The 25,562-nt window shown below is 34.8% G+C and overlaps 3 protein-coding genes across 5 annotated transcripts; 2 read left to right on the top strand and 1 right to left on the bottom strand.

Moving 5' to 3' along the window:
* The first annotated feature begins 368 nt into the window (after positions 1–368).
* Positions 369–4,724, top strand: NET4A (Kinase interacting (KIP1-like) family protein). 2 transcript variants are annotated; one of them, XM_011091233.3, is made up of 5 exons: positions 369–532; positions 621–728; positions 2,152–2,221; positions 2,330–2,438; positions 2,851–4,724. In XM_011091233.3, exons 3-5 carry the CDS (start codon positions 2,207–2,209, stop codon positions 4,518–4,520), a joined length of 1,794 nt encoding a protein of 597 aa, XP_011089535.1. In that variant the 5' UTR covers positions 369–532; positions 621–728; positions 2,152–2,206; the 3' UTR covers positions 4,521–4,724. The 2 variants fall into 2 exon arrangements, with proteins under 2 accessions (XP_011089535.1, XP_011089534.1); XM_011091232.3 differs by having other exon boundaries at positions 2,146–2,221.
* Positions 4,725–5,633: 909 nt separating this feature from the next.
* On the bottom strand, positions 5,634–12,819 carry LOC105170470 (DEAD-box ATP-dependent RNA helicase 20). Of its 2 annotated transcripts, XR_848499.3 has the most exons (15): positions 12,445–12,819; positions 11,906–11,998; positions 11,641–11,805; positions 11,427–11,522; positions 10,923–10,997; positions 10,662–10,823; positions 9,625–9,705; positions 9,371–9,469; positions 8,314–8,409; positions 7,550–7,681; positions 6,894–6,968; positions 6,525–6,614; positions 6,357–6,431; positions 5,997–6,224; positions 5,634–5,917 (listed from the first exon to the last, which is right to left on the bottom strand). XR_848499.3 is itself a non-coding variant. In XM_011091231.3 (14 exons), exons 1-14 carry the CDS (start codon positions 12,727–12,729, stop codon positions 6,048–6,050), a joined length of 1,701 nt encoding a protein of 566 aa, XP_011089533.1. In that variant the 5' UTR covers positions 12,730–12,819; the 3' UTR covers positions 5,634–6,047. The 2 variants fall into 2 exon arrangements, 1 of the variants encoding a protein (XP_011089533.1); XM_011091231.3 differs by having other exon boundaries at positions 5,634–6,224.
* A 7,065-nt stretch (positions 12,820–19,884) lies between these two features.
* LOC105170468 (trans-cinnamate 4-monooxygenase) lies at positions 19,885–24,207 on the top strand. The gene is made up of 3 exons (XM_011091230.3): positions 19,885–20,795; positions 21,573–21,706; positions 23,431–24,207. The coding sequence occupies exons 1-3, from the start codon at positions 20,011–20,013 to the stop codon at positions 24,027–24,029; spliced, it is 1,518 nt and encodes a 505-aa protein (XP_011089532.1). The 5' UTR covers positions 19,885–20,010; the 3' UTR covers positions 24,030–24,207.
* Positions 24,208–25,562: the final 1,355 nt, after the last annotated feature.

The raw sequence follows: 25,562 nt of genomic DNA, 5'->3' as shown, positions 1-25,562 counted from the left end.
ATGTAATTGTACTGTAATTTATTTACTAAAATATTGATACAGTCATATAATTACTGCTTCTATACAAACAAAAATGAATGAATAATACAAAAAAAAAAAACAAATATTAAGGATGAAAAATAACAATAGTAATTGTCCTAAAAATTCCCAAAACAACACTTTTTGAAGCATATCTAAGAGATCCATATAAGACGAATTAAACTCATAATATTATTAGGAGACAAATGAAAAAAAAAAAAAAACCTTTTGAGTTGGGAAAAATCATTTCCCATATGAACAAAAATTGGAGATGATGATGTATGTGTGTGTCTTTTCCCACCGTCTCTCTCTATTTCCCTCATTCCCCACTTAAATAAATACAAACACACTCACCTAAAAATTTGACATAGGAATCCCACATATACATACATACATACATACATACATTGCTTCTCTCTCTCTCTCTCTCTCTTGCCGGAGCTTCATAATTTTGTTCTTTCCATACTCTCTCTCTCTCTCTCTCTCTCGGGATTTTCAAGAAATAGTGAAAAAGGTGAGACATTTTCTGGGCCTTTCTTTTTCTTTTTCTTTCTCCACACTGTCCTCTTTTTTTTTTAAAGAATTTCTGGGCGTATTTTCAGGAAATCCCGTCGTTTATATGAGAGCCCACGAGTTTGTTTTCCGGTGGTGATAATCATCTGGTGGCAGTCGCCGCTCCGCTCCCTTTGCTCCTCCTGATCTGAGTTGAGGTATGCGTTCACAGCTCTCTTTCTCTCACCCTCACTGCGTGTCTCTGTGTCTGAAAAAATTGAAGTCTGCTGTTGTGTTTTCATGGATCAACTTCACTATCATTCACCACCTTCTCACTATTTTTGCTTCATTTCTTTGTATTTTGTTGATTTTGGATAATAATTTGTTCTTGAATTAATAATTATTCGCAAAAACCATCCAAAAATATAAAATAAAAGAATTAATTGCTGAAAATTTCAATTTTCCTGCCCTTTAATTCTCCCCCTCCCACTAATATCTCCCACATGTTCATTATCTATTCATTTTTCAGTAAAATAAATTAAAAAAAAAAGAGTTCATTTTTATCTCTTTTCATTAAAGAAGTGGAGAGAAAAGAAATCTTTTTTTATTTCTTTCTTGTTAAATCTTTAATTTAAAAAAACAGATGTTCATTTTTTTCCCATGTACTTTTCATAATAATTTAATCCCTTTTAGTTGATTTTGAGGATTTTTTTAATTTAATTAGAGCCCCTTTTTAAAAGAGAAAAATTTTAATTTTAATTTTAATTTAATTAAATTAAATTAATAATAAAATAGAGAGAGAGAGGGGGGGGGGGGGGGTGTTATGATATTGGAGAACAGGACCGCGTGGATATAGCTGGTTTGTGGGAGAGACAGTTGTGCCAAATTTTCAGGCATTCAAAATTCATCTAGTATTATTCCTCTTAGACTTGACTCGAGTTCGGTCAACGCGCATTGTGTGTAAGTGGCACACACGGCCCCCCCCTTCTTGGTATTTTTTTTTTAATTTCGTCTAAAGGGCATTTTTGTCCTGTCAATCAAGGATAATTTTGGGATATGACGTGCAGAATTCGTCCAAACCCTAACGAAAGAATTTAGCTCTGGGACAGAGCAAAACTTAAGTGGGGTTTTTGTAATTTTCAATCTAATAGGAATGTATTTATAATTAAACAAAACTTGGTAGTTCCATCCATTTAACTTTTTATTTATTTATTTCTCAAGGGGCCTTGCTAATGCTAGACCCCCCCATAATTGGGCATATAAGTCAACTAACTTATTTATGAAGCCATGTGAGGTTGCCCATCTTGGGTATGGATACTGATACTCGGGCCCCGAATAGTATCGATGTCATTTAATTTTTTGGCTGGAGCATATTATTTTGTCAATTGATCTGCTATATTGAATTTGCTACACATTGTGATTTTGTCTTGGTTAAAGTATGTTGATTGAGAGCAATGAGAGTGTAAAATTTGTCGACTGATGGTTTTAGAACTTTTAGTACTAGTACGTTGATGTAGCTTCAAGAAGCACGTTAGTATTACTGTTGTTTATTTTTGTCTTAAGCATGTATATCTGTACTATGTACTGTTTCCTTATCATTCTAAGTTGTATTGATGGTATTCTTGTTATCCTAAGTTGCAGGCAATTGACATCTATTGTCTCGTTTGACGTTTAGGGATCCATCGAGTTTGCAATAATGGCATCAGGCTTTGTAAGAAACTAAACTACATGATACTTTTGTTAGTGTAGAGATTATTGATGTTGTTTGTCCCGTGTTTTCTTTGCTCTTAAGAACACGAGTTTTGGTTCTTCGTTTCAGGTGAAGTCAAACAGAATGAAGAGGACCGACTCGAGGAAGTCTCACTCGTGGTGGTGGGACAGCCACATTAGTCCCAAGAACTCTAAGTGGCTACAAGAAAATCTTGAAGGTATAGTGTTTTGTTATTTGTTCTCTGTATGTTGTTCAAACAAGCATGACGGGTATTCTGTTGAATGGAATTTAAATTTATCGATAAATTTTCTGTTTAACTGTGCATGTGCGTTGTTCTCGTCTTGCAAGCACGAATGCTTAAGCGACAGGCCGACTTAAACATTTTAGTTAAATATTCCTTCTGTTCGTGCACTGGATCATTGATTTTGGGTTAATGTTTTACGTCGTTTCTCTGAAAAAGGATGGATAATATGTCGTTGACTCCCATTCATGATTGGGAATGGACCGTTGTTTTGATACATTTGCAAAATTCTCGCATGTCTTTGGATCTATGTTGTGAAATTACGATAAAGACTATGTTGGTCGAGTTTGTTGAGGAAAAAAAATTGATAAGGAGATATTGATCTCAGAAATGGATCAGCTTGTCAAACGGATGTTGAAACTCATAGAAGAGGATGCGGATTCCTTTGCCAAAAAGGCCGAATTGTATTTCAAGAAGAGACCTGAGTTGATTGGCCTTGTCGAGGATTTTTACCGAATGTATCGGGGATTGGCTGAGCGGTACGATCATGTGACTGGAGAGCTACGGAAAAGCCTTCCCTCAGATCTCCAATCTCAGGGCTCCGGGATATCCGATGTTGGATCCGAGCCGCCCTCCACTATGCCGTCTCCCGATATAAGGCCAAATCGGACTAAATCCGGCCCTCGTGCTGCTGGTTTCGACGTATTTCTTGGAAGTGCTGGGAGTGGCTCGGACTTGAATAGTAAAGAAGGAGATGAGACGTCTACTCTTGACTCAGAGTCGGAATCCGATGATTCCTCCGTTAACAATTACTCAGGCACACAGAGCAATGGCGAGGAACAAGGGTTGCGCGGGAGGATTATTGAACTCGAATCCGAGCTTCGGCAGGTGAAAGAGAAACTCGAGATGCAACAGGAAGAGATTTCTCAAGGTTGCAAGAAATCCCATTATGAAAATTCTGAAGTTTCGTTCAAGATAGCGGCGTATGAAGAGGAATTGAGAGTTGCGAAAGAGAAGATCCAACTGTCAGAAGACGAAATCACACGTTTGATGGTTGAACTTCAGAAATACGAATCTATGGGAGATGCCAATAATTTGGCTTTTAAACAGAATGATCAAGAAAGTGTTAGTGGCTCAGAAGCCGAAGTTGGCTTGGCGAACAGAATTCAGACGCTCGAGGAGGAGTTGAAAATCGCAAGAGAGAAGCTTCTCGATTCGGAAAATGAAGCAGCAAGCTTACGGCAAGAACTTACGAGCAAGGGCTCGTCCATGCAAAATTGGCAAGATCAGCTGAAATCGGCACAGAAGGAGGTTTCCGTCTGGAAAAACAAAGTCGAGAGAGAGAAACGAGAGATTTTGAAGCTACAGGACCGCATAGTCAGGTACAAAACGAATCTCTCGGAGCGTGATCAAGAGATTAGGGGACTGAAGGAAGCGATATCTAATGCCAACAAGAGCTTGTCCGAAGAAAACAAGCAACTTCAAGCAGAAATGAATAGACTGACAAAGGAGCGAGCTTATTTGGAGGATAATCTAAAAGAACTGGACTTACGTTGCCAGTCGTTGGAAGAGGACGTGAGACGAGTCAAGGCTGCAAAAGTGGAGATGGAGAGTGTACTCGGAGCTCAAATCGAGCAGTTGAAGGCCGACATTGCTGAGAGAGACAGTCGTCTGGAAGACCTAAACAATGGGCTTGAAGCATTGACAGCTGTCCGAGACGATCTGAATGCCAAGATTGCTTCACTTGCTGCAGAGATGAGTTCTAAAAATGATCAGATGGCTCAGATGAGCCTGCATTTGCATCAGATTCACATGCAGCACGTCGAGTTAATCACTGCAGCTGAGGCGGCACGTAAATCCGCAGAGGAGCTGAGGTCAAGAGTTAAAGAACTTGAAATGGAAGTGGAGAGGAAACAAGAAACTATTCTTGAAGGGGCGGAGGAAAAACGAGAAGCAATAAGGCAGCTTTGCTTCTCGCTCGAGCATTATCGTAGCGGGTATCATCAGCTTCGGCAGGCCGTTATTGCGCACAGGCGACCGGCTGTAATGGCAACGTAAGGAGTATCGAGCTTTCCAAGATTCAATGCGGCTTCGATTTTTTCATTCTCGTTTACTTTTGTTATTGTAGTTGATGTGTAGATCTGGCGAGATACATCCGGGGGGGTTTGGAAATTCCACTGTTAAGTTGAGGTTTCATCATCGACTCAATGGTTTTTATGTACAACTATCGAGTTATGGAAGAGAATAAACTGCTTTGCTGAACGAATGCTTTGAAGAAACTTGTTCTGTCTTGGCTGCAACAACGTGCGTTTAGGATCTTTTATCATATTTTCGTAAAACAAATTAATATTTTACTAGTGTATGCTTAACTTGTCTTTTCTGAGAATGAAAATTGAAAAAACGATTAAATTAAATCATAATCTTAAAAATAGAGTTGCTTATGTATACCATACGTTACGTAAAAATGTAACACTAATATGTAATATCAAAGTGGTACAGAAAATTAGGGGGTTCATGGTGTGGTTTCAATTTTTTTAAACTTATTTTAAAATTGAATTGTTATTGATGGTTTTATAAAATAATTTTTTAAATTGTCACGTTTAAAATTAAAATTACAGATGTGGTTTTGTGTTGTCGCGGGCGGTTTGATAATTTTAATACTTATAATAAAAATAAGATATTGGGACTAACAAACATATAGAAAAACAGAACAAAATAAACGATAAGAGACTAAAGAGAGAAGAGGAAAAAGGGAAAAAAATAGGGGGGAAAAAATAAATGAAAGATTGAGATAATTATTAAATGGGCTTAAAACTTGAATATATAGATATATATATAAATCAGTTCGATTTGATTTGATTGGAGGGATTTCGAACGGTATTAAAAAATTTTATCACCCCTGAAGAAAATTTTGAGACCCTTTAACTGTACACTGGATTCTGTGCCAAAATTAATCTCCCGTTAACATATCACTCTTTCAAGTTTCACATGGTTTAAACAATTCTCAAATTCAATTATTTGTACTCATGATTTATATTGTAACTTCTCTCTTGAGTCAGCAGGATTTGAATCTAATATATAAATCATGACTGCAAAAAGTGTTAATACACCTTTTTTTTTTTTCTATAAAGTTATGAGATTTATCGATAACATACTTGAACCTCAAAGGTATTTATGTAATTATGTCTAAATACTCATTCAACTAGAAACAAAGGAGTCATGAGCTTCATTTACAAATTATGTGCTCATTCATACCATTCAATTCCTACAGAGTTAAAAGGAGCTCCATGTAGCTAGTCATGGCTACAAGCTATTACGTTAGCAGCGCAAAGGCACACACAAACGCAAATGTACAAGAACATCCTACTTTGAGCACATTTTGCGATTTGATCTCCATGCCGAAACCTGAACAAGTTCTTCACTATCATTGTCCAAACAAGCAAGGAATGCAGCATCTGAAGGAGAATAGATGAGTAGGTTTCTTGTTTCCTCTCTGTCGAATGAGCAAAATATGCAGGGATAAGAGGATCTTGCCTCGTTTGGGCTTGTAGCAACATAAGTAGGGTAGGTTGACAGGAAATATAATCAGTCATCCCAAGCATCATCAGCAGCACCCTCTTTTCTTATTACTGCAGGAGCGATCATGTGCCTGTACTTGTCTTCCACATTTATACCGGTGGATCCAACCAACGAGAGCTTGGACAGTTCAACTTTTGCTTCTTTCTGAGCAGCTATAGCTTCCTTCTCCTTTCTCCTAGCAGTCTAAAATATCAAACGTGAGAATGCTAAAAACAATTTAATCTATCAAATCTTTCAGGGAGGAGGTTCGGAAAGCAACGATAGTTTTTAGAGAGAAGAAATATATTTGCAAATCAAATAACGGGGAAGTTCTACCTTTCCGATCGCATATGTTATGGTATTACCAGAATCTGCATCTTGAATTGCTTTCCTTATTTGCGCCACAAGATACTGTATGCCAGTGTTTCAATTGGTGAGAACAGAGAAACTATAATGCAACAAATAAAGAGATTTGGAAGGCAAGAAACAGAAGATTGGGGATACCACATCACGATCAGTATAAAAGGATGTAGCTTGGCCTGTTGATCCTGCACGACCAGTCCGTCCAATTCGGTGTACATAGTCTTCCATTGTCTAAGTATGATCCGAAGATGAAAAAAATCAAAATTTTGCAGTCCAAGTTATTAAAATAAATCAAGATTTGACAAACAAAAATCATTGCAGAAACACAAGTTTATGTTTAACAGACATTTCAATCTGCCATTTGGAGATTTTTAAAAAGGAGGTGTCCAGAAAAATGGGAGATGCAAACTCTCGAAGATCATATTATTGCTGAACTGGAAATCAAACCAGTCTTGCCCCAAAAGTCCAGCAGCAAATTAAAACCGACTTCCAAATTGCAGCCTGATATACCTTTGGAAGATCTAGATTAATGACATGAGCAACACCGGTGACATCTAAACCCCGTGATGCAACATCAGTGGCAACCTGCAAATCAGGCCAACAAGATGACATGTTGGTTAGCTGAAAAGATCCATCAACAAAATCCTACAAAAGGCAGAATGTTTGTATATGAAGCTAGAAAGGAAGCTAAAGAGTAGAAAATCCAGATCTTAGAACATCAATTTTCACTCACTATGCATAAATAAGGTGATGAATCTTAGTATTCAATAGAAAATACTGTCAAGTAATACCAATCACTTAATTTTTAGCGACCAAGGTCAAAAGAAATGATTGCTCCAGAAAATAAGGTTAAAAGAAACAACTATAAATCAAACTCTGGCACCTCAACTCAACACCCAGCCAAACATGATAACTCCCTATTTTTGGGGTACCTGATAATACAATTTCTTCATGATTAGCAACCCACCTTGTGCAAAGATTAAGCACAATTGAGTGAAAGAAATATGGTGAGGGGAAAAAAAACTTTCCTTTAGTTGTCACAATTGAAGTCAGTTTCCCCTATTAACAACCAAAGTGAAAATGAAGCAATTTGAAAACATTAATTGAAGATGCAAAAGTAGCTAAGAGTACTGTTGTAAGTTCGGAAGAAGTAGGTCAAGACATACGAGTATCCTGGTAGGACCATGCCTAAAATCACGAAGTGCAGCCTCCCGCTCACTTTGACTGCGACCCCCATGAAGAGCAGCTGCCTGCAGACCTTGCTCCGTCAAGGCTTCTGCAACTTCATCACATCTGCTCTGAAAGATCACATAAACACCAATAGTTTGAACATTCTGGGTAAGAAAGAGGATGTTGGTGGATTGAGGAGGGGTACAGATCCCCAAGTACCAACAAAAGAGAATAGGGTCATACAAATGGAAATACCCCACTTTCTGAGTTTTGATAAACAGTGTAACTGGCAATTGTGCAAGGAAACAAAAGCCACCAGTGGATAGTGTCCCCTTTAAAACTCGCAGCCCAAGCATGAAATCATGGTAATGTCATATACCAATGAAATCTATCTCCAACTTATTATACCTTGGCGGTATGCATGCGGGGCTGGTAATGAATCAAACAAAATGCTAATATTGCTCAACCAAAAACATTGGCTTCATTAATATTGTACAAACAACATGCTCCACCAGAGAAATACAGGCACCCTCCAATGTTAGTTTCAATTGAATTGATTAAACATCAAAGAGGGTCTAATTTCAAAGAGGGACACAGTCATGCGTTTGCATGGCAATGCTAAATACAGATAACCAAAGATTGCATTTAAGGACCAGAAATACACCTCACGATGGACATAAGAATATAACCATGCTGCTGCAACAAAAGATACTTAGCACAAAGAGAGCAGTGATGCAATTGAATGTGCACATGAATATACCTTCCGTTCCACAAATACAATGGTCAAGGGAAAAGGACGGTCAAATCTCTCAGATTCTGCAGCTGCCTCAACAAGGATATCGAGAAGCCTGTCAATCTTCATACCATAAAAAATTATCCACATCATTCTCGATGTTACCGTCAAAAAATATCTGAAATGTCAAATGCCAGTAATATTTTTTCAAATATTAGTGGCAAGACAGTTTGCACATAACATGAACCTTTTCCCACAGCATTATGGCCAATGAAAAATTATACATGGTGTCGTTTAGGACAGTAATATAATTTTGAAATATCACATTGACAAAATCATAATATTTTCCAGGAATACCATATCTTACCTCCCCAACACAGAGAAGAGCCTTAAGATATTTCTGATTTGCATCTGAAGCAATATTTGTATATTTTCAGGTGTATAATAGAAATTATGAGAACAAGGCAACCTTTGCACTTGATGACCCAAGAGAGATGTTAGAGTATTGAAAGCATAGCCTTATATGGGGGCTTTGGATTTAGCATAGGATCATTACTAGCACAATAATCTATGGCCCATGTCCAGAAAATCTGAAAATGGGATGACATAGTTTGGAGAAAATATGTGGCATATATCTATGGTCCATAAAATTGTGGCTAGCTTTTCATTAAACGTACTGGTCAGACCCATCATTTTCCACTATCTACGAAATCCGATATGCAGGCTTTGCATTGGAAAACCCTTCCCATATCAAGAAAGCCAAAGAAAACCACGCAGGTCAGTATTTATCCAACTACATGTTCTAGCTAGGAAATTTTTTCATTACCACAGTTCCAAAACAGCATCAGATTCAGAGTTTCCAAACTCAAAGGAGATGGACTGCTCAGTTACCTAGATTTACTGAATTTTCATAAGGAGCCAAGCTGAAAACATAATGAAATATGGTGCTTAAAACATAACCAAAAGAGATGGTGAATAAGGAAAGAAAGAGAAGATTCCCACAAAAGAGAAATTAGACGTTAATTGCCAGATGATGGCTGCATAAATACATTCTGCAACATACAAATTGCAGAGAACAGCATACCTTCTCATTCTCTGGTACTTTCTCCAAGATTTGAGACACATTAGCTGTGGGACTACTAACTTTTCCAACCTTTACCCGCACTGGATTTGTCAAGTATTCCTAAAAATTGGCTTGAAATGAGATGTACGTAAAGTGAAAACTAAAGAGTCTCACTAAAATATCTTAGAATATAGAAAGTTAAAATTCTATATAGTTAAAACTTAAAAACAAAGTCTATACAGGAATAACACTTGTAATCACCACAGACATCTAACCTGTGCTAGCTCTTCAATCTCTACAGGCATGGTAGCACTAAACAGCAGAGTTTGGTGCTTCTGTGGAAGATTTTGCATCACCTGCAAACAGAGTTAGACAGCACCAGATATGAATGAAACACTATAAGAGAAAACCGCATGACCAATACATGAACTTGCAATAGGCCCTCTCCATAAAAAAGCAAGATTTTCATGACTACAAGAATGCCATATATATTTTACTATGTGCAGAGGCTGTTGGGGTGCATACAATTCATATTGATGGATATATAAATGCATTTTATATGAGCAAAGTCCAAGTACTTGCTTTATTCATTCTATATACACTTGGAAAATTGGAAAGTTCAACATAAGTTCAAGTATTCACCTAATTTAGGAAGGAGTGACATGGTTCTTGGTCTGATGGGTGAGGATAATTTTCACACCCATCTTGCCCCTCTCATTCAGTCCAGTCTATGAGATGCCCATTACTAGTAAACAAACATTATGGAGAGAGGAAAGTGAAGACTTTTCCCTGATGAGATATTATCACAATAGGTTTGGTTTATTCCATTTTGAAGTTCCACAATACCTCACATTATTTTGTTTTGTAGTTTGGTTTATAAGATAAACCCAAAATCTAATGATTTATTTCCAATACTGTCTTATTCCCAATTTCTCTGGTGGATGATAACGATGTTGCCTGTCTGCACATTGCCAGTGCAGTTTCACATGTTGGCTGAACAAACATATATGATAATGAAAAACTGTAATAGGTTATTTGAGAGCATCATTATGTAGCAGAGAAGCAATTACAAGATTAATGCACGGAGTACCACATGGTTCAATGTAGCATGAGGTGAAAATTAAGAATGGGAAAAGATGTAACAACTACAAGTTCTCAATTAATCTTTAGATCAACTAAACTATGGAGCATAAACCGATATAACCTAGAGTAAAGCAAAATGACAGATAGGAGAAAATAAGGAAGGGAATCTAGAAACCTTGAGTTTTATATAAGAAAACATTTAATGATATGTCAGTAGAATGTGAAGTACCTCTCTTATCTGAGGTTCAAATCCCATGTCAAGCATCCTATCAGCCTCATCCAAGACAACAAATGAAATTCTTGACAGAGAAGTATTTCCTTGTTGTAGATGGTCAATAAATCTCCCAGGAGTAGCAACCACTATATGCACTCCTGCTCGCAGCTCAGACCTCTGTCTTGCCATTAAGTAGCAGAAAACAATGCGATCAATAAATATGTCAATGTGACATAACTCGGGTGGCACTAAAAGCAAATTCTTAGAAGGATGTACCTGCTCAGCCATGTTGGTTCCACCCACAACAATTGCAGTTTTGAAGGAGTCCAAAGATCTACTGAAGGCCTTAACCTGATACGAGTAGATAGATGATGCCTCACATGAAAAACTAGCATGCAAGATCAAAATCTTTGCCAACTTCATGGTTTATATGATCATGGTGCCCAAGTGCCACAAAAAGCTTCCCATGGCTATCCAAAAGTACACAAAAATATTGCAACTATGGACTAAATGTAAGTACTTGAATCTGAAATGTTCAACAGGAAAGAGATTTGGAACTCATCCATAATCAAGAATTATTATATCATTTAGTTTCAAAATTAGGTCACAAAGGCAATTGGGGTGAACCAAAACATAGCAAGCATTTATAGTTTGACTAATGGTTGAAGCATTGTTCAAATTCCAAAGTCCTGGATAAATTGAGGAAAGAACAGTTGTGGATAGACTTATATCAGCAACAATAACACTCGCAGCCTAAAGCACTTGAATTAGTAGCCTTACTTCTTTCTCTATCTGCTGAGCAAGCTCTCTCGTTGGCGCCAATACTAATGCCAATGGTCCGACTCCACGCTGAATTGGAGGCTGAGCTAGGCAATGCTGCAAATTAAAGACAAAAACAAAAGCTTGGCTTACAATGTTCCAACAAAACAAAATCCATAAACATAAGAACCAGTATAAATATAATCAAAACCAAAAGCAGGAGAAATAATAATGCCTGTATCATAGGTATGGTAAATGCAGCCGTTTTGCCACTACCAGTTTCTGCACAACCCAAAAGGTCCCTTCCACTTAGAGCAACTGGCATGGCTTGGGCCTGGATGGAAGTTGGCGTGGTATATTCATGAAATGCAATATCTTTCATGATGCTCGTGTGCAAATTCTGCAGAAGTTAAAGAGAACAAATGATACTGTTAATCCACAAAGAATTAATTTCCAAAGAAGATACAAAAATGATCTGATTGGCGATATCAGATTCTCACCATGTCAGCAAATGCTTCAATAGGGGCAGGTGCATGAAGTGAATCTGGTGGAACTGAAACATCAACATTTAACCTCAATCGAACCTCCTGAACCTGAATATACAAATATATAATCCCAGCATAAGTAATTTGCTGAAGTCATTCAGCCATAACCAGTACTGTCTAATAACACTTCAAGAACTTACCACTAAAGAGAAAGAATTTTTCCTCAATTAATTTCAGTAGATGATTAAAAAGGCAACATTATCTACTATTATAATTCTCCACAGTACTAAAGTAAAGCAAAGCCAATTACTTTATGATTCTAACGATTACACCATCCCATCAAATAGTAAAACCGAAACACATACCCTTGCGAAGAAATTCATGCATAAACTGACCAAAAGCAAAATCACCACAAAATACAGTCGTTCAAGTAACCGGATTGCTACTCCCAGTCATTACGAGACATTAAATCTCCAAGTTCAAGAGCTCAGATAGAACCAGTCCCCAGAATTCCGAAACAGTTACAACCAAAGGACAAAGGTCAATAATCGAACCTGTTCCGGTTTGAGGCGGAGAACGCGGTCAGACGGCTTCCACTGGGGGAAAACAGGGTCCGGCGCGACAACATTTCGGGTCGACACACCACTTCCGGAGCTTCGATAACCCGCATTCCCGGAATTAATTGAGTTACCAGTACTATAGTTGTTTTTAGCTGAAGTGAATTTAGTAGAAGAGCTCTTCACCTGCTTCGGATGGAACTGATCGGCGACACCGTTACCTACGGTTGCTGCGATGGTGGCGGCGGAAGAGCTTCTCAGGTGGGGAGGAACATACGACATCGTCTTGATGATTTTCGCCGGGGGATAGGATGAGTGTACGTAATGTGAGCGTGAGACAGATTCTAGAGAGAGAGAGACGAAGAGAGTGAGAAAAATGGGTAAACGGTTTAAACTCTAAGGTTTTGTTGATGGGCCGGACCTCAAACCCAAGCCCAAACCCCTATCCAATTTGAGGACTCACTTTCTGGGTCCATATTACATTTTGAGATAACTTCATTCGGCCGGGTCCCATTGAATCCTGTGTTGCCCGTATTTGGATATGGTCACCTGCTAAAATTGGATCATCACAATTAAAAAGTTGTGAATTTAATTTTAGGAATATAAATATATGTTTTTATTTTAAATTTATATTTTTATCTGAAATTATCAATATATTTTAATTAGTTTTTCATATTTGAGTGGTGACTGAAAATGTAATTCAATCATACTTAAGCAGTTCAGACTTAGGTTTCGAGTGCAAATCAATTTTTTGTGTATTTTTTTAATAACACTGAATTATTGTTAATTAAAATAAATTTATTATAATTATTTTTGATAAATTTTTTTGTATTGTTTAGCCCATCATGTAATAATTCATCCAAATCGCATTTTGATTATATATATACATATATATAATTCATAACTTTTAATTGCAAATAATTATTTTTTACTTAATCACTCATTATACTCATTAAATAATTTTTTAGTTCCCAAAAACTATGATTTTTTTTTAAATTTAGCTATAGTTAGCTGCAATTGCATAATTGATTATAGAATTGTGAATCAAAGCGTCATAATCACCCTATTTTAAGTCAATTATTTTAAAATTTATTATGAATCGCTAGATTAAATTGGACCTTAAAAAAATAATTTAATTTTCAAGATAGATGGGATTTTCATGAATATGCCAGGACAAATCGCATATTATGTTTCAAGTTTGTCTGAATCTTTCTCAAATTTCATTAGGGCGTTAAATCGAACACGACACAAATTCCAGCAATTGATGACTTTTTACCCATATTTTATTTCATCTTTACCGATTGAATAAATATCCAACCAGCTTTAAATCTTCTTATGAATATATATATATATATATATATATATGTTTAATTTCGATTCGTATATTTAATAAATCAAGTTTGAGAAAAAAAAATCAAGTTGAATATTAAATAGTCTAATTCTCGTTTCGAGCTTACTAGTCAACTCGATCTCTAATGCTTTAATTAAAAAATAATGGTACTTTAAGAATAAAAAAGAAATAGTATTAGCACTAGCACAATAATACTTATGATATACGCATACGGTAGCGTATAATGTACATATACGAGAAAATATTCGTACAGATTCTTCAATACATCGGATCATGTAAGATCTATTTTATATATATATATATTAAGTTTAATTTAATTAATTGGCCATGCCCATTAAAATGGTGGGATTGAGGTTGTCAGTCTAATACAAGTTACAATGTGAATTAAAATATTAATTGTTACAAATTAATATCACAAACTTAATTTAATTAAAGAAGTTCATCCTCGGATATAACGGTCAATATATTAATTATTAATTCAAAATACTTATAGTAAATAGTAATTATTATTAAAGTCGAAATATAACTATTACTATCGTAGAACAACAACACACGAGTTGATGAAATTCCAAAACGCAATTTTATAGTTACCCAATCCTCAATCTCGTAAAATCAAACTGTGATTTAGTGACAAATACGTGAATAAATTCACCTCTTGGAACGTTGAAAATCAGACGAGAAAGGGGTCAACCCAATTGGATTCAGATGAAATGTTGGGTTATTTTATTTATACTACATGAGACAGTCCAATGATTTAGATCTCAAAATTTGTTGTTGGAGATTTTAGTTTCAAATTTTAAATACTGAAGGTGTATGCAAGTTGGAACGAGTACGTAAGTGCAAAAGTATAACAATAGAGCAATAAATCATGGGTTAGTTGGGTGTTAGAGAATGGTTCAAACTCAGCTTTTGGGTTGATATTTGGCCACGTTACTTGAGTGGACTTTTGGATTATTTTATTATGTTACAATAAAAAATATAAATAAAAACTGCACCCCATCAATTTAATTATCAAATAAGATTGAGATATGATTCTCATATGAAATTGGGGTATATTGATTCATCCAATTTGAGTAAATTCAATCCCTTGCTCTAAGTAAAAGTGTGTTAGGCTTATTTATAACATTTTGTGATAATTTTTTTTTTCCCCTATGAAGAGGCGTAATAAAATAAATTTTATGGAACTTATGGTCAAATTCCAGCAAAAAAAAAATGCCAAACTGAACATGACCTGCCAATTTGAAAAAATATGGAACTCAAAATGGATATTTGAAAGTAAAATACCCTTATTACGTTATATTTAATTACCACTAATTATTATATATATATATTTTAATTATAATTCCTCTTATAAGATATTTTTAATTATCAATATAATATATAAACATTCCATGAGATAATAGGCATATTCAATAGATAATATTTATTCTCTCCAAACGTCATCGTTTATAAAATCTAAAGCAACAACGAACTGTACAACATTTTAAATATAAATCAGAACAAAAACTGACATATTTAATATTCTCGTAACAAAAATCTTAACTTCAGATGTCACGCCCGATCTACTTATTCACGACAACAGCACGGTTCAATTGTGTACAAGTGTGTGTACGATTTGTGATTTGTGTGTGTGCATAAATTCAATGTGTGTATTATTATATCAATGGTGAGGCGGTGTGAGTGGTGATGGTATACCGGCCCCACCTTCATTCTCTCTCTCTATATATATTTGTTTTATTTAATATATTTTATTTTATTTATTTAATTATTTTTACGTCCTACTTAATTTTTTAATTAATATAATTTGTTCATAAATACTATTATGAGTTATAATTGACTCCATTCAAATTTTAATATATGCAAACTTTAATCTATAATTTACTATAATAAAATTTAAATTTTTTAAATAATTATCAATTAGTCTCTCAATTATGTATAAAATTCTATAGACGTCACCCGAACAAAGCCTTATAAACTCATACATCTTATAAAATATTTTTCAAACTTATAAAATACTAGATTAAGATATTTTCAGAAATAAAACGATAGAAATATTTAAATAAAATAAGATGAATGAACTTATAATATATTATTAATTAATGAACTTATAATTAACTCGAACAAAGCTAAACTAACTTGTAACGATATCAAAAATAAGTTAGAAAATTCTTTTTTTTTTAATTTTATTTTAAAGAGCTTATAATTAAGCTCATTCCATCGTACTTGTAGTCTTATAAACTTATTTAACAAAAATATCAAATATTTTACAACAACTTATCAGATATTTTAAAAAACTCATAACTTCATCCAATATCATATTATATTATATTTATACTTATATAAAAAAGAAAAGACCATTTACACTCACAAACGACGATTAAAAACACTACTATACTAATATTTTTTTGTGAAGCAGAAAATATCAAATAAGATAACTAATTTATTTAATTTTTTAAATTTTATACTAACCGATTTTATTTTAATATAATGTGATGATTTATGTACTTTATTTTAATCTAAAAAATATTTACGAAATACACAAAGAAACGATGTGCCATACCGATTACTACATTGCAAAAGCAAATTCTGGACTTGATTTTGTCCTGATCTGAATGAAGGTTGGTTGAAGTGGAGAAGTAGGTGGGGGTGGTGTATGCAAATTATTTTGGGAGGGCCCCACTTATCGTAGTAGGTAAACATCAAACATCCAATAATTATTATTATTTTTATACTTTACAAATTATTAAAATACAATACCACATTTTCTTCCCATTCTATGAAAATGTAAATAAATAAATAAACTGTAATTATATTTAAAATATATTTGTTTATATATATTTTTTATTAAAAATATATTAACATGACTACTACAATTCAATATAAAACACAATGCCATTAATTTCCAATCATATTTTTATTTGCACACAAAAATACTTGCATAATCACTCTATTTTTTTTTTAAATTTTAACTATTATTGTTGTTGTTATTAACAAGTACTCCCATTTATTATTGAGATAAATTACAGTCACATCTCATGAAATTTGATATAATTATAAATGCATCATTATTATTTAGAATTTATAAATATCTCCCTGATTTTAGGGTTCCTTTAACAGTGAGTTCATTCTGTTAGTCTCGGTTCGTTTTCATCCAATTTTTATGGAATGTCATTTTGAATTATAAATTATAATTTTGATATATTTTTTAGAAAAACTCTAAAATATATTTTTATTGACCAATATGCCCCATGAATTATCCACTTTTTCCACTCTCAAATTTATTTATATTTTTTTAAATTATTTGTAAATGAAAAATCAGAGAAAATAAAGTAGTAAATTTCACTTCACCATCTAGGAGCTACACAATTATTTTTCAATTTGAGCCATATTTATAATTTTTCAAATAATAAGATAATAATTGTAATAATGCATAGTCGTATTCTGCCTTTATCATTATTAGCCGCTTCTCCGAAATCGCTTAATTCAAGAGTTTTAGAAAAATATGAATCCGTGGAATTAAATTAAATACCCCCTTAGCAAAGTTTGAGAAATCGTACATGGAATAATTACGCGTGTCCTGCGTCATCATATTGTAACGTTTTCGCTTATTTAATTAATACATAAACAATACTCTACTAAATAGCTAAATAAATGAAACAAGTTGATAATACGTGAGAATGAGATTATAATAAAATAATATACGGTGATAATAAATAATAAAATTAAGTTAGGTAAACCTCTTACATAGTCGCTCTATACCTAGTCCTTATTTTGATGAAGTCATTAATTAGAGATAATCCAGAGTGTAAGATGTAATAGCGGAGAATTTTGTAAGAAAATAATATAATATAATCATACCTTAAACCTCACTAACATGCAATAAGACTCATAATCATATGCCTAAATTATTTCCTTTTTTTTTTTTGTCTTTTTTTATATATAGTAATATATATTGTAAAGTACAATTTATCCCTCTGTGATATGTTAAATGAGCAAAAAAGTCATGTGAAGAAAAATAATAAATTACTCTCTATATTTAAAAAAATATAGCAAATTATTCCTCCATCTAAAGTGTTTTTATTCAATTATATATCATAGAAAAATAAATTGCATTTAACCCCCTTGTCTCTCTCTTTCTCTCTGTATATATAACAACTTGGAAAAATGCGAGTGCAAAATTAAATGGACAAAACAATTTTGTAATGATTTGATTAATTGAAAAATGGTTTGACTTTAAGAAATGGCCTACACATCTCTGCATCAATCCTTAAATATTAGTCACGCTCTGTTCCATTAGATTCCCACTTTGAAATGGTTTGTTGGTTAATTATTTGATATTTTTGTGTATGAGGTGTTCGCGATTATTTAAAATAATTATGTATTAATTTAAAATAAATTATAAGGAGTTTTCTCGTCGGAAATAATTTATTTTACCCATAATATTTGCTGCACAAAGTCATTTTTAGAAATAATTGTACATTTAACACCACACATATTGTTTTTTTTTTTTTAAAAATATCAATTCAAAGAATTAAACTGTCAATTTAAATTTAAGATAAGTTGCATAAGATCCCCATTTATTTATAAATTTGGCTAAAAAATTCCCCCTATATTAAAAATATAAGCAAAAAATCCCTATATGTTTTGAAATGATGAATACATTCTGTCAGCTGCCCCTTAATAATGTAATTAATATTATATAGATACAGAATCTTTTGTGTATAAAAATAACAAAAGAAGATTGGCACAATTTCACTATAATAAAAGGGGTGTTATGCAATTTAACCTTTTTATTAAAATAATAAATTGGGCTAAGAGCATAAATTTGAGATAGAAAGATACGATACATAAACGGAAGCTTCTACAGGAAAAATTCAACCCCACGTGAACGAGATTGCAATTTTCTATATATAATTTATTTATACTTTTCAGCAAATTATGTTTATTTTATTTAACACAGAGAAAAAAGCACTAAGATTATCTTATGGTCCATATAAATGTGTAAATGTTATAGGTCCCAACATCTACCTATAACAAATACCACAAATAAATATGTGTAAATTTCATTTTACCCCCTTTAGTTTACCAATGCCTCACTTTACCCCCTTATACTTTTAGTTGCACCACTTTAGATTTTATTTCTAAAAATAAAGTTCACCAAAGTAATATCAATGTATATACCTTTTGAATATAAAGTTTCATAATCTTCTTTGTGTATTTACTTTTGTAAATTTATAAAAATGAAATTGTTAGATTAGTACTGTACCTGTCTGACCACATTTGAGCTTTGAAAATCATTTTACTATTTAAATAATTATATTTTAAAGAATAATAATACATATAAGTTAGAGTATGAAAAGAAATTCACAACTTGAACATAAATAGCTTGTTTAATAAAAGTTATTAAATTAAAGTGTCGTACCGTACACCTACAAAATTCCCAACCTAAGGAATTTAATATTTTAATATGGTTTAAAATAAATAAACGTATTAAATAATATTAATCACGATACTTAATGGTTGTCGACTATGATTTTTGCAAGTGCAATGGATAATCTAAAATTTTGCTTTAATTTTTATTTAATTATAATTGATAATAATAATTTAGCATAATTTTAGTTCATTCATAGCCAATAAATTGTAGCTAATAGTAAAATTTGCTCTGGTGATTTAAGATAGGAATGCAATTGAAGCATTTACAAGAGTAAAGGGAGTTAAGTGGTGCAATTAAGAATTAGAGGGGGGGGGGGTAAAGTGAGATATTGTTGGAGTAGAGGGGTCGAAGTGGAATTATCCAAAAATAAACTCTTGAATTGTGGGAACAGAAGTTCCCAAAATATGGAGCCATAGAAGCCAACTAACTATAGTAAAAGCGTGAGAATTAAAGCAAACAGTATGAGTAGTTGCCAATTTGCATAACACGATGAAAAAATGTTGTTGACTTGTGTGGCTCACCAAACCCGCTTACCTACCCCGCTCATTCCCTCCACTAACACGCTGCCACGTGATTGACCTTTTCTCCATCATCTCTACCGTTTAAATCTGACGCCGTCCAGAACCCCCTCAAAACCCACTGGGTCCCACACCCTCACCATACCTAACAGCTGTCCTCACTCTATAAATCCCGGCATACCTTTCACCAGCTTTAAAACAGCTCCATCTTCCTCTGCCGCTCCACCGCCAACATCTCCAGCTGAAACACCTCTCCGACCATGGATCTTCTACTCCTTGAGAAGACCCTTCTCGGCCTCTTCTTCGCCATTGTCGTTGCCACCGTGGTCTCCAAGCTACGAGGCAAAAAACTCAAGCTTCCTCCGGGGCCTATCCCCGTTCCAATCTTCGGAAACTGGCTCCAGGTGGGTGATGACTTGAACCACCGCAATCTCAGCGACTACGCCAAGAAATTCGGAAACATTTTTCTGCTCCGCATGGGGCAGCGCAATCTCGTCGTCGTCTCCTCGCCGGACCTCGCCAAGGAAGTTCTCCACACGCAGGGTGTGGAATTCGGATCCCGGACCCGGAACGTGGTCTTCGATATTTTCACCGGAAAAGGTCAGGATATGGTTTTCACGGTGTACGGCGAGCACTGGCGGAAGATGCGGCGGATCATGACGGTGCCCTTCTTCACCAACAAGGTGGTGCAGCAATACCGCCACGGATGGGAAGCGGAGGCCGCCGCTGTGGTTGAAGATGTGAAGAAGAATCCGGAGGCTGCGACAAGTGGGATTGTCCTGAGGAGGCGGCTGCAGCTGATGATGTACAATAATATGTACAGGATTATGTTCGACAGAAGATTTGAAAGTGAAGATGACCCCTTGTTTGTGAAGCTCAAGGCTTTGAACGGGGAGAGGAGTAGATTGGCGCAGAGTTTTGAGTACAACTATGGTGATTTCATCCCCATTTTGAGACCTTTCTTGAGAGGGTATCTCAAGATATGCAAGGAGGTTAAGCAGAAGAGGCTGCAGCTGTTCAAGGAGTACTTTGTTGATGAGAGAAAGTAAGTCCCCTTTTAGCCTCTTTCTCTGCTGCGTTTTCGTCATACTCCCTTTTTCTTTCTTGATCCTGCTTGCTTTTATTCTAGTTCTGTTGGAAATGTGGGATACTTTTCCTTTCTGGACGAATTAGAACTATTTCGTCTACCTTTTATGGTTTGGTGGGGTTTCAGCCCTGTGCTTTTACACTTTTTGGGGTATGTGATCCTGATTCGGCAGAGATGCTACTCTTTTAGGACAAGGGTCAAAGCATTGGGCAACTGTTGCTATGTTGGATATGGGTTTCAGTTTGACATGAATCTTGCTTGGACTATTAGTGGTGATAGTCTCTGCTCAGTTTGTACAGTGATCGTCCTGTCTTTCAGATGACGAAAGACATTTCTTTTCTTTTGCTTGAAACGAGTTTCATGTTTATGTTCCATGATTGCTTGAATGACAGAGGAGGGGGGGCGGTGCTTGATATGTCTGCTTGAGTTAGTTTATTGTATTTTTCTGCAAATTTTTATTGAATTGATCTAAGCTGTCTGCAACATGTTGGAAGATGTGGTGGTTGTCTTGTTTGTAAATTTAGGTGGAAGGAATTCTTTGCACCAGATTTAGATGCTAAACTGACCACTGAATCCTACTTTTTTATGTCTTAGAAGTTGATTAACGCTCATGGCTGTTACTCACAAGGCACAAGAGCCTTTATCATTTGATGGGTTACTTCATGTGCAGAGTTCTCCCTCTGTGCCATGGCTATTGGCAAGGAAAAACACTAATTTGTGCTTTTCATGTTACAGGAAGCTTGCAAGCACAAAGGCGATGAGCAATGATAGCCTAAAATGTGCGATTGATCACATTCTTGAAGCCCAACAGAAGGGGGAGATCAATGAGGACAACGTCCTTTACATAGTTGAGAACATCAATGTTGCTGGTAAATTTTCTCTTTCTCTTGGTGTTTCCTCTTCCTAGTTTCTTTCTAAATGAAACCCTGCCCTTCTTTGTTTCATTAATAAGTTAGCCACATTTATGACTCAGATGGTATTTGTGAGAGTGTATAGGCTTCTTAAAACATTTTATAAGACGTTTGGAAACTTAAAAGTGTTTGGTAAAATTCTTCAAACCAGTTTATAAGCTCTTATGATAAAGATTTAAAATTTTGCAAGCTCCTTAGAGAAAAGTAATGAGTTTCTAATCGTTTTTGTTTGTTTCTCCCTCACTTGTGATTTTATCAAGCACCTTAAGTTTTGTTAAAACCTTAACAAAATCAGTTAGTTTTAGTCATATTAGTTATGAAATTTTTATATACTATATTATTAAATCTATACATCTTATCTTATCCACATACTTTGAACGACTAGTTTTAAAATAAATTTTAATATTATATAAACTCTAAAATGTAGATATATAAAATTAGGAGATAAACTTAGGCAAATACCCCGTTAATGCACCATATGTTAGCAAAGGTCTGTTGCGGCAACCTCACCAATAATTTAGCTTGTAATGGTCACACCAAACTAAAGAAGGTTTTGTTATTGAAATGCACTTATTGTGACGCTTGTGCTGTTTAGCTTGAATTTTGCCACTTGCTGATTATGACACCATTCTAGAGGTTGCACCTCTCAATTCGACAATTTTGTATTTCTTTCCTTTGTTGATAAGGATAGAAATGAGTTGGGAAATTGGAATGGACAGTTCTTATCTACAGGGGACAATCATCTGCTTTCCCATTTGTATAAGTGACAATGATTCTAAAACCTCTTTTATGTCCTCTCTGTCGTTCGACTGTAAGCGCCAACCAAGGAATATGTGCACCTTTGGGTCGAGAAAATAAATTCTTGAGCTAAAAAGGTTTTGAATGATTAAGAAATAGAGGTGTGCATGATTTGCTTGCAGAATATTACTTCTTGAACAAGTTCATTCTGTCTTGGGAATTCTGCACCTTGAACTAGTTGAATATTCTTAAACTGTTTTTGCCAAAGAGTTGTTGTGGTAGGTATTTTTAAAGATTTCATGTGGTCTCAACTCTCAATTAAGACTATTTGCAAGTAGGCGGTGGATCTCCTTCGACATGACTTGTATTACAAGTGATTGCGACCTCCGTACCTAACCATCTTGAATTTGATTTTCCTTCTTAATAGTCATACCCAACTACTAGTGTAGATTTCTCCTCCAAATATAACTTCCACTTATGATAGCATGACGGGGCTGGTCACCTATGCAACGTTGGTATAGAATGTAGATTTCCGATGGATTCATAGTGTTATTGGAAGGGTGTACAAGACTTCTATTGCAGGAAAAATGTTAGCCCAAGTGCCCGATAGGGACAAGGGAAGACCATACCACGGACCTCTCTTCTTGAATTTTCATTTGTGGGTTTCACGGAACTGAAGTTTGTTGCCCAGTTGGTGATGAATTGTTAGATGTTGACAACTTAAGCATAATGCTTGTTGAATTGAAAGGACTAGGACATTTTAGCCACCTAAGTTGAAAATGGCCCCTCATGGTGTTTATCATAGTTCCTTACTTTTTTTGTTGACATGATAAAGCAATAGATTTAATGTTTCATCTTATATTTTACCTCACTGATAAACATCTCCTGAAAAATTTCATGTCCGTTCTATATATTTATGAACTGGCATTTATTTCTGTGAACAGCGATTGAAACAACTCTTTGGTCGATCGAGTGGGGCATTGCGGAACTAGTTAACCACCCCGAGATCCAGAAGAAGCTCCGCGATGAGATCGACACTGTGGTCGGCCCAGGAGTACCATTGACAGAGCCTGACACCCACAAGCTTCCATACCTTCAGGCAGTGATAAAAGAAACGCTTCGCTTAAGGATGGCCATTCCTCTTCTGGTGCCCCACATGAACCTCCACGACGCCAAGCTCAGCGGCTACGATATCCCTGCTGAGAGCAAGATCTTGGTGAACGCTTGGTGGCTGGCTAACGACCCTGCCCACTGGAAGAATCCCGAAGAGTTCCGGCCAGAGAGATTCTTGGAAGAGGAGTCGAGTGTTGAAGCCAATGGAAACGACTTCAGGTACCTTCCCTTTGGCGTTGGCCGGAGGAGCTGCCCCGGAATCATTCTTGCTTTGCCGATTCTTGGCATCACTTTGGGCCGCCTAGTGCAGAACTTTGAGCTGCTGCCGCCTCCGGGGCAGTCGAAGCTTGACACGACCGAGAAGGGTGGGCAGTTCAGTCTGCACATTTTGAAGCACTCCACCATTGTTTTAAAGCCAAGATCTTTGTGAAAATACTCGCACATTTGTTGATAGTAATGGGGATTGAAAGAGATGTATTACTGTTTTTATGTGTGGCTGAATCCTCGGATTTTCTTCCAGGATCATCTCTCTTTTTTTTTTTTGGTCTCTTGATCTGTTTTATATGAAATTAAAGCCAATGAAGTTGAGTAATCTGTTCAAATATTAATTTACTAAATTTCTCAAATAATGTACAATTTTGAATTAATCTAGAAATCGCGACGTAGTGATAATATCACAAAAATGTGGCATTTTTAATTTGGATTCAAATCATTGTTAAGAGGGCTGGCGTGTGGCCAAAAACATGTCATTACCTGTGTGTCTTAAGATGATTCAACGACGTAAGGCTTTGAATCTTGACAACTTACTGCGTGGTATTTTTATGGATTTGACTGTCTGGAGTAAGGCCACCGGATGGGTTGATGTCCCAAAAGGGATGGAGCAGAATCATTCTCACATTTGAGACAATAATTGACAAAGAACTCAATAGTGGGCAAAAGTAGTTTATTGTTGGATGAATTTCTGTAATAGAATTCGCAATCGAGGCTAACATGGGCCAAAAATCTTCACAAGTTATAAAACTTGTATTGAGAACACCCTAGTAATAACTAGGTGAAATACGAGGTCGAAACAAATATTATAACAAAATATGAAAATTAATTATAATCGGTTGAAAATAGGATAAATAAATGCTCGTACAATTATGAAAGATGGTGGAACATTTCATGACATACGCTCACCGTTCACAACATTAGTAGTGATGGGTTACATATGATTCGATCATGTGTATAAGTAGATGGTTCAATAAGTCTTTCTAAATAAAAACTTTAAGTTATTTGATGGTACTACACCGTCAAACTACATACTTCAAATACTACAATTACGACTTTATCGATTCAATTGCACTCAAAATATATCAGTCTCTTATTCTATACAAAATAATATATATATATATATATATATAATAAAAATAAATTCATACCCTAGAAAAAAATACTAAAGAAAAGATATCTTACACAATTGGTGGACTGTTTAGCCATTAATTTTCAAATGTTAAACGTATGTAATGTTCAATTGTCAAAAGGAAAAAAAAGAAATACATGCAATATTTTTTTAGTAATTACATAATTATATCAATATCTCAGTAAATTAAATAATATATTGATTCGATTAATATATTAATATAAAATTATGTCCAAACTTCAAAAAATAAAAATATAATATAGATTAAATATCCTCAATTTTATTAAATTAAAAGTATTGTTGAAAATTTTAAATTAAGTGGCTTCCAACTAATTAATTTTATTTTAAAATTAATATTAAATAATTATTTTTTGATTATAATTTTTTTTATAATATAATGGACGTATTATTTTTAGAATTCTAATAAGTGTAACTTGTGATTAAATATAAAATAGTGAGAATCTCTTGAGTGTTTATTCCTATAGTAAAAAAACATCCATACCCTTATTGGGGTACATTTTCATAATGTGCTCTTATTGAATTATATCATTTTTCGGTAAA

The sequence above is a fragment of the Sesamum indicum genome, linkage group LG9 (genome assembly GCF_026168435.1).
Source record: "Sesamum indicum cultivar Baizhima isolate 11 linkage group LG9, ASM2616843v1, whole genome shotgun sequence".
Classification (NCBI taxonomy): Eukaryota; Viridiplantae; Streptophyta; class Magnoliopsida; order Lamiales; family Pedaliaceae; genus Sesamum; species Sesamum indicum.
The sequence above is the reverse complement of the archived record's forward strand: the minus strand, read 5'-3'. Positions and strand labels throughout refer to the sequence as shown.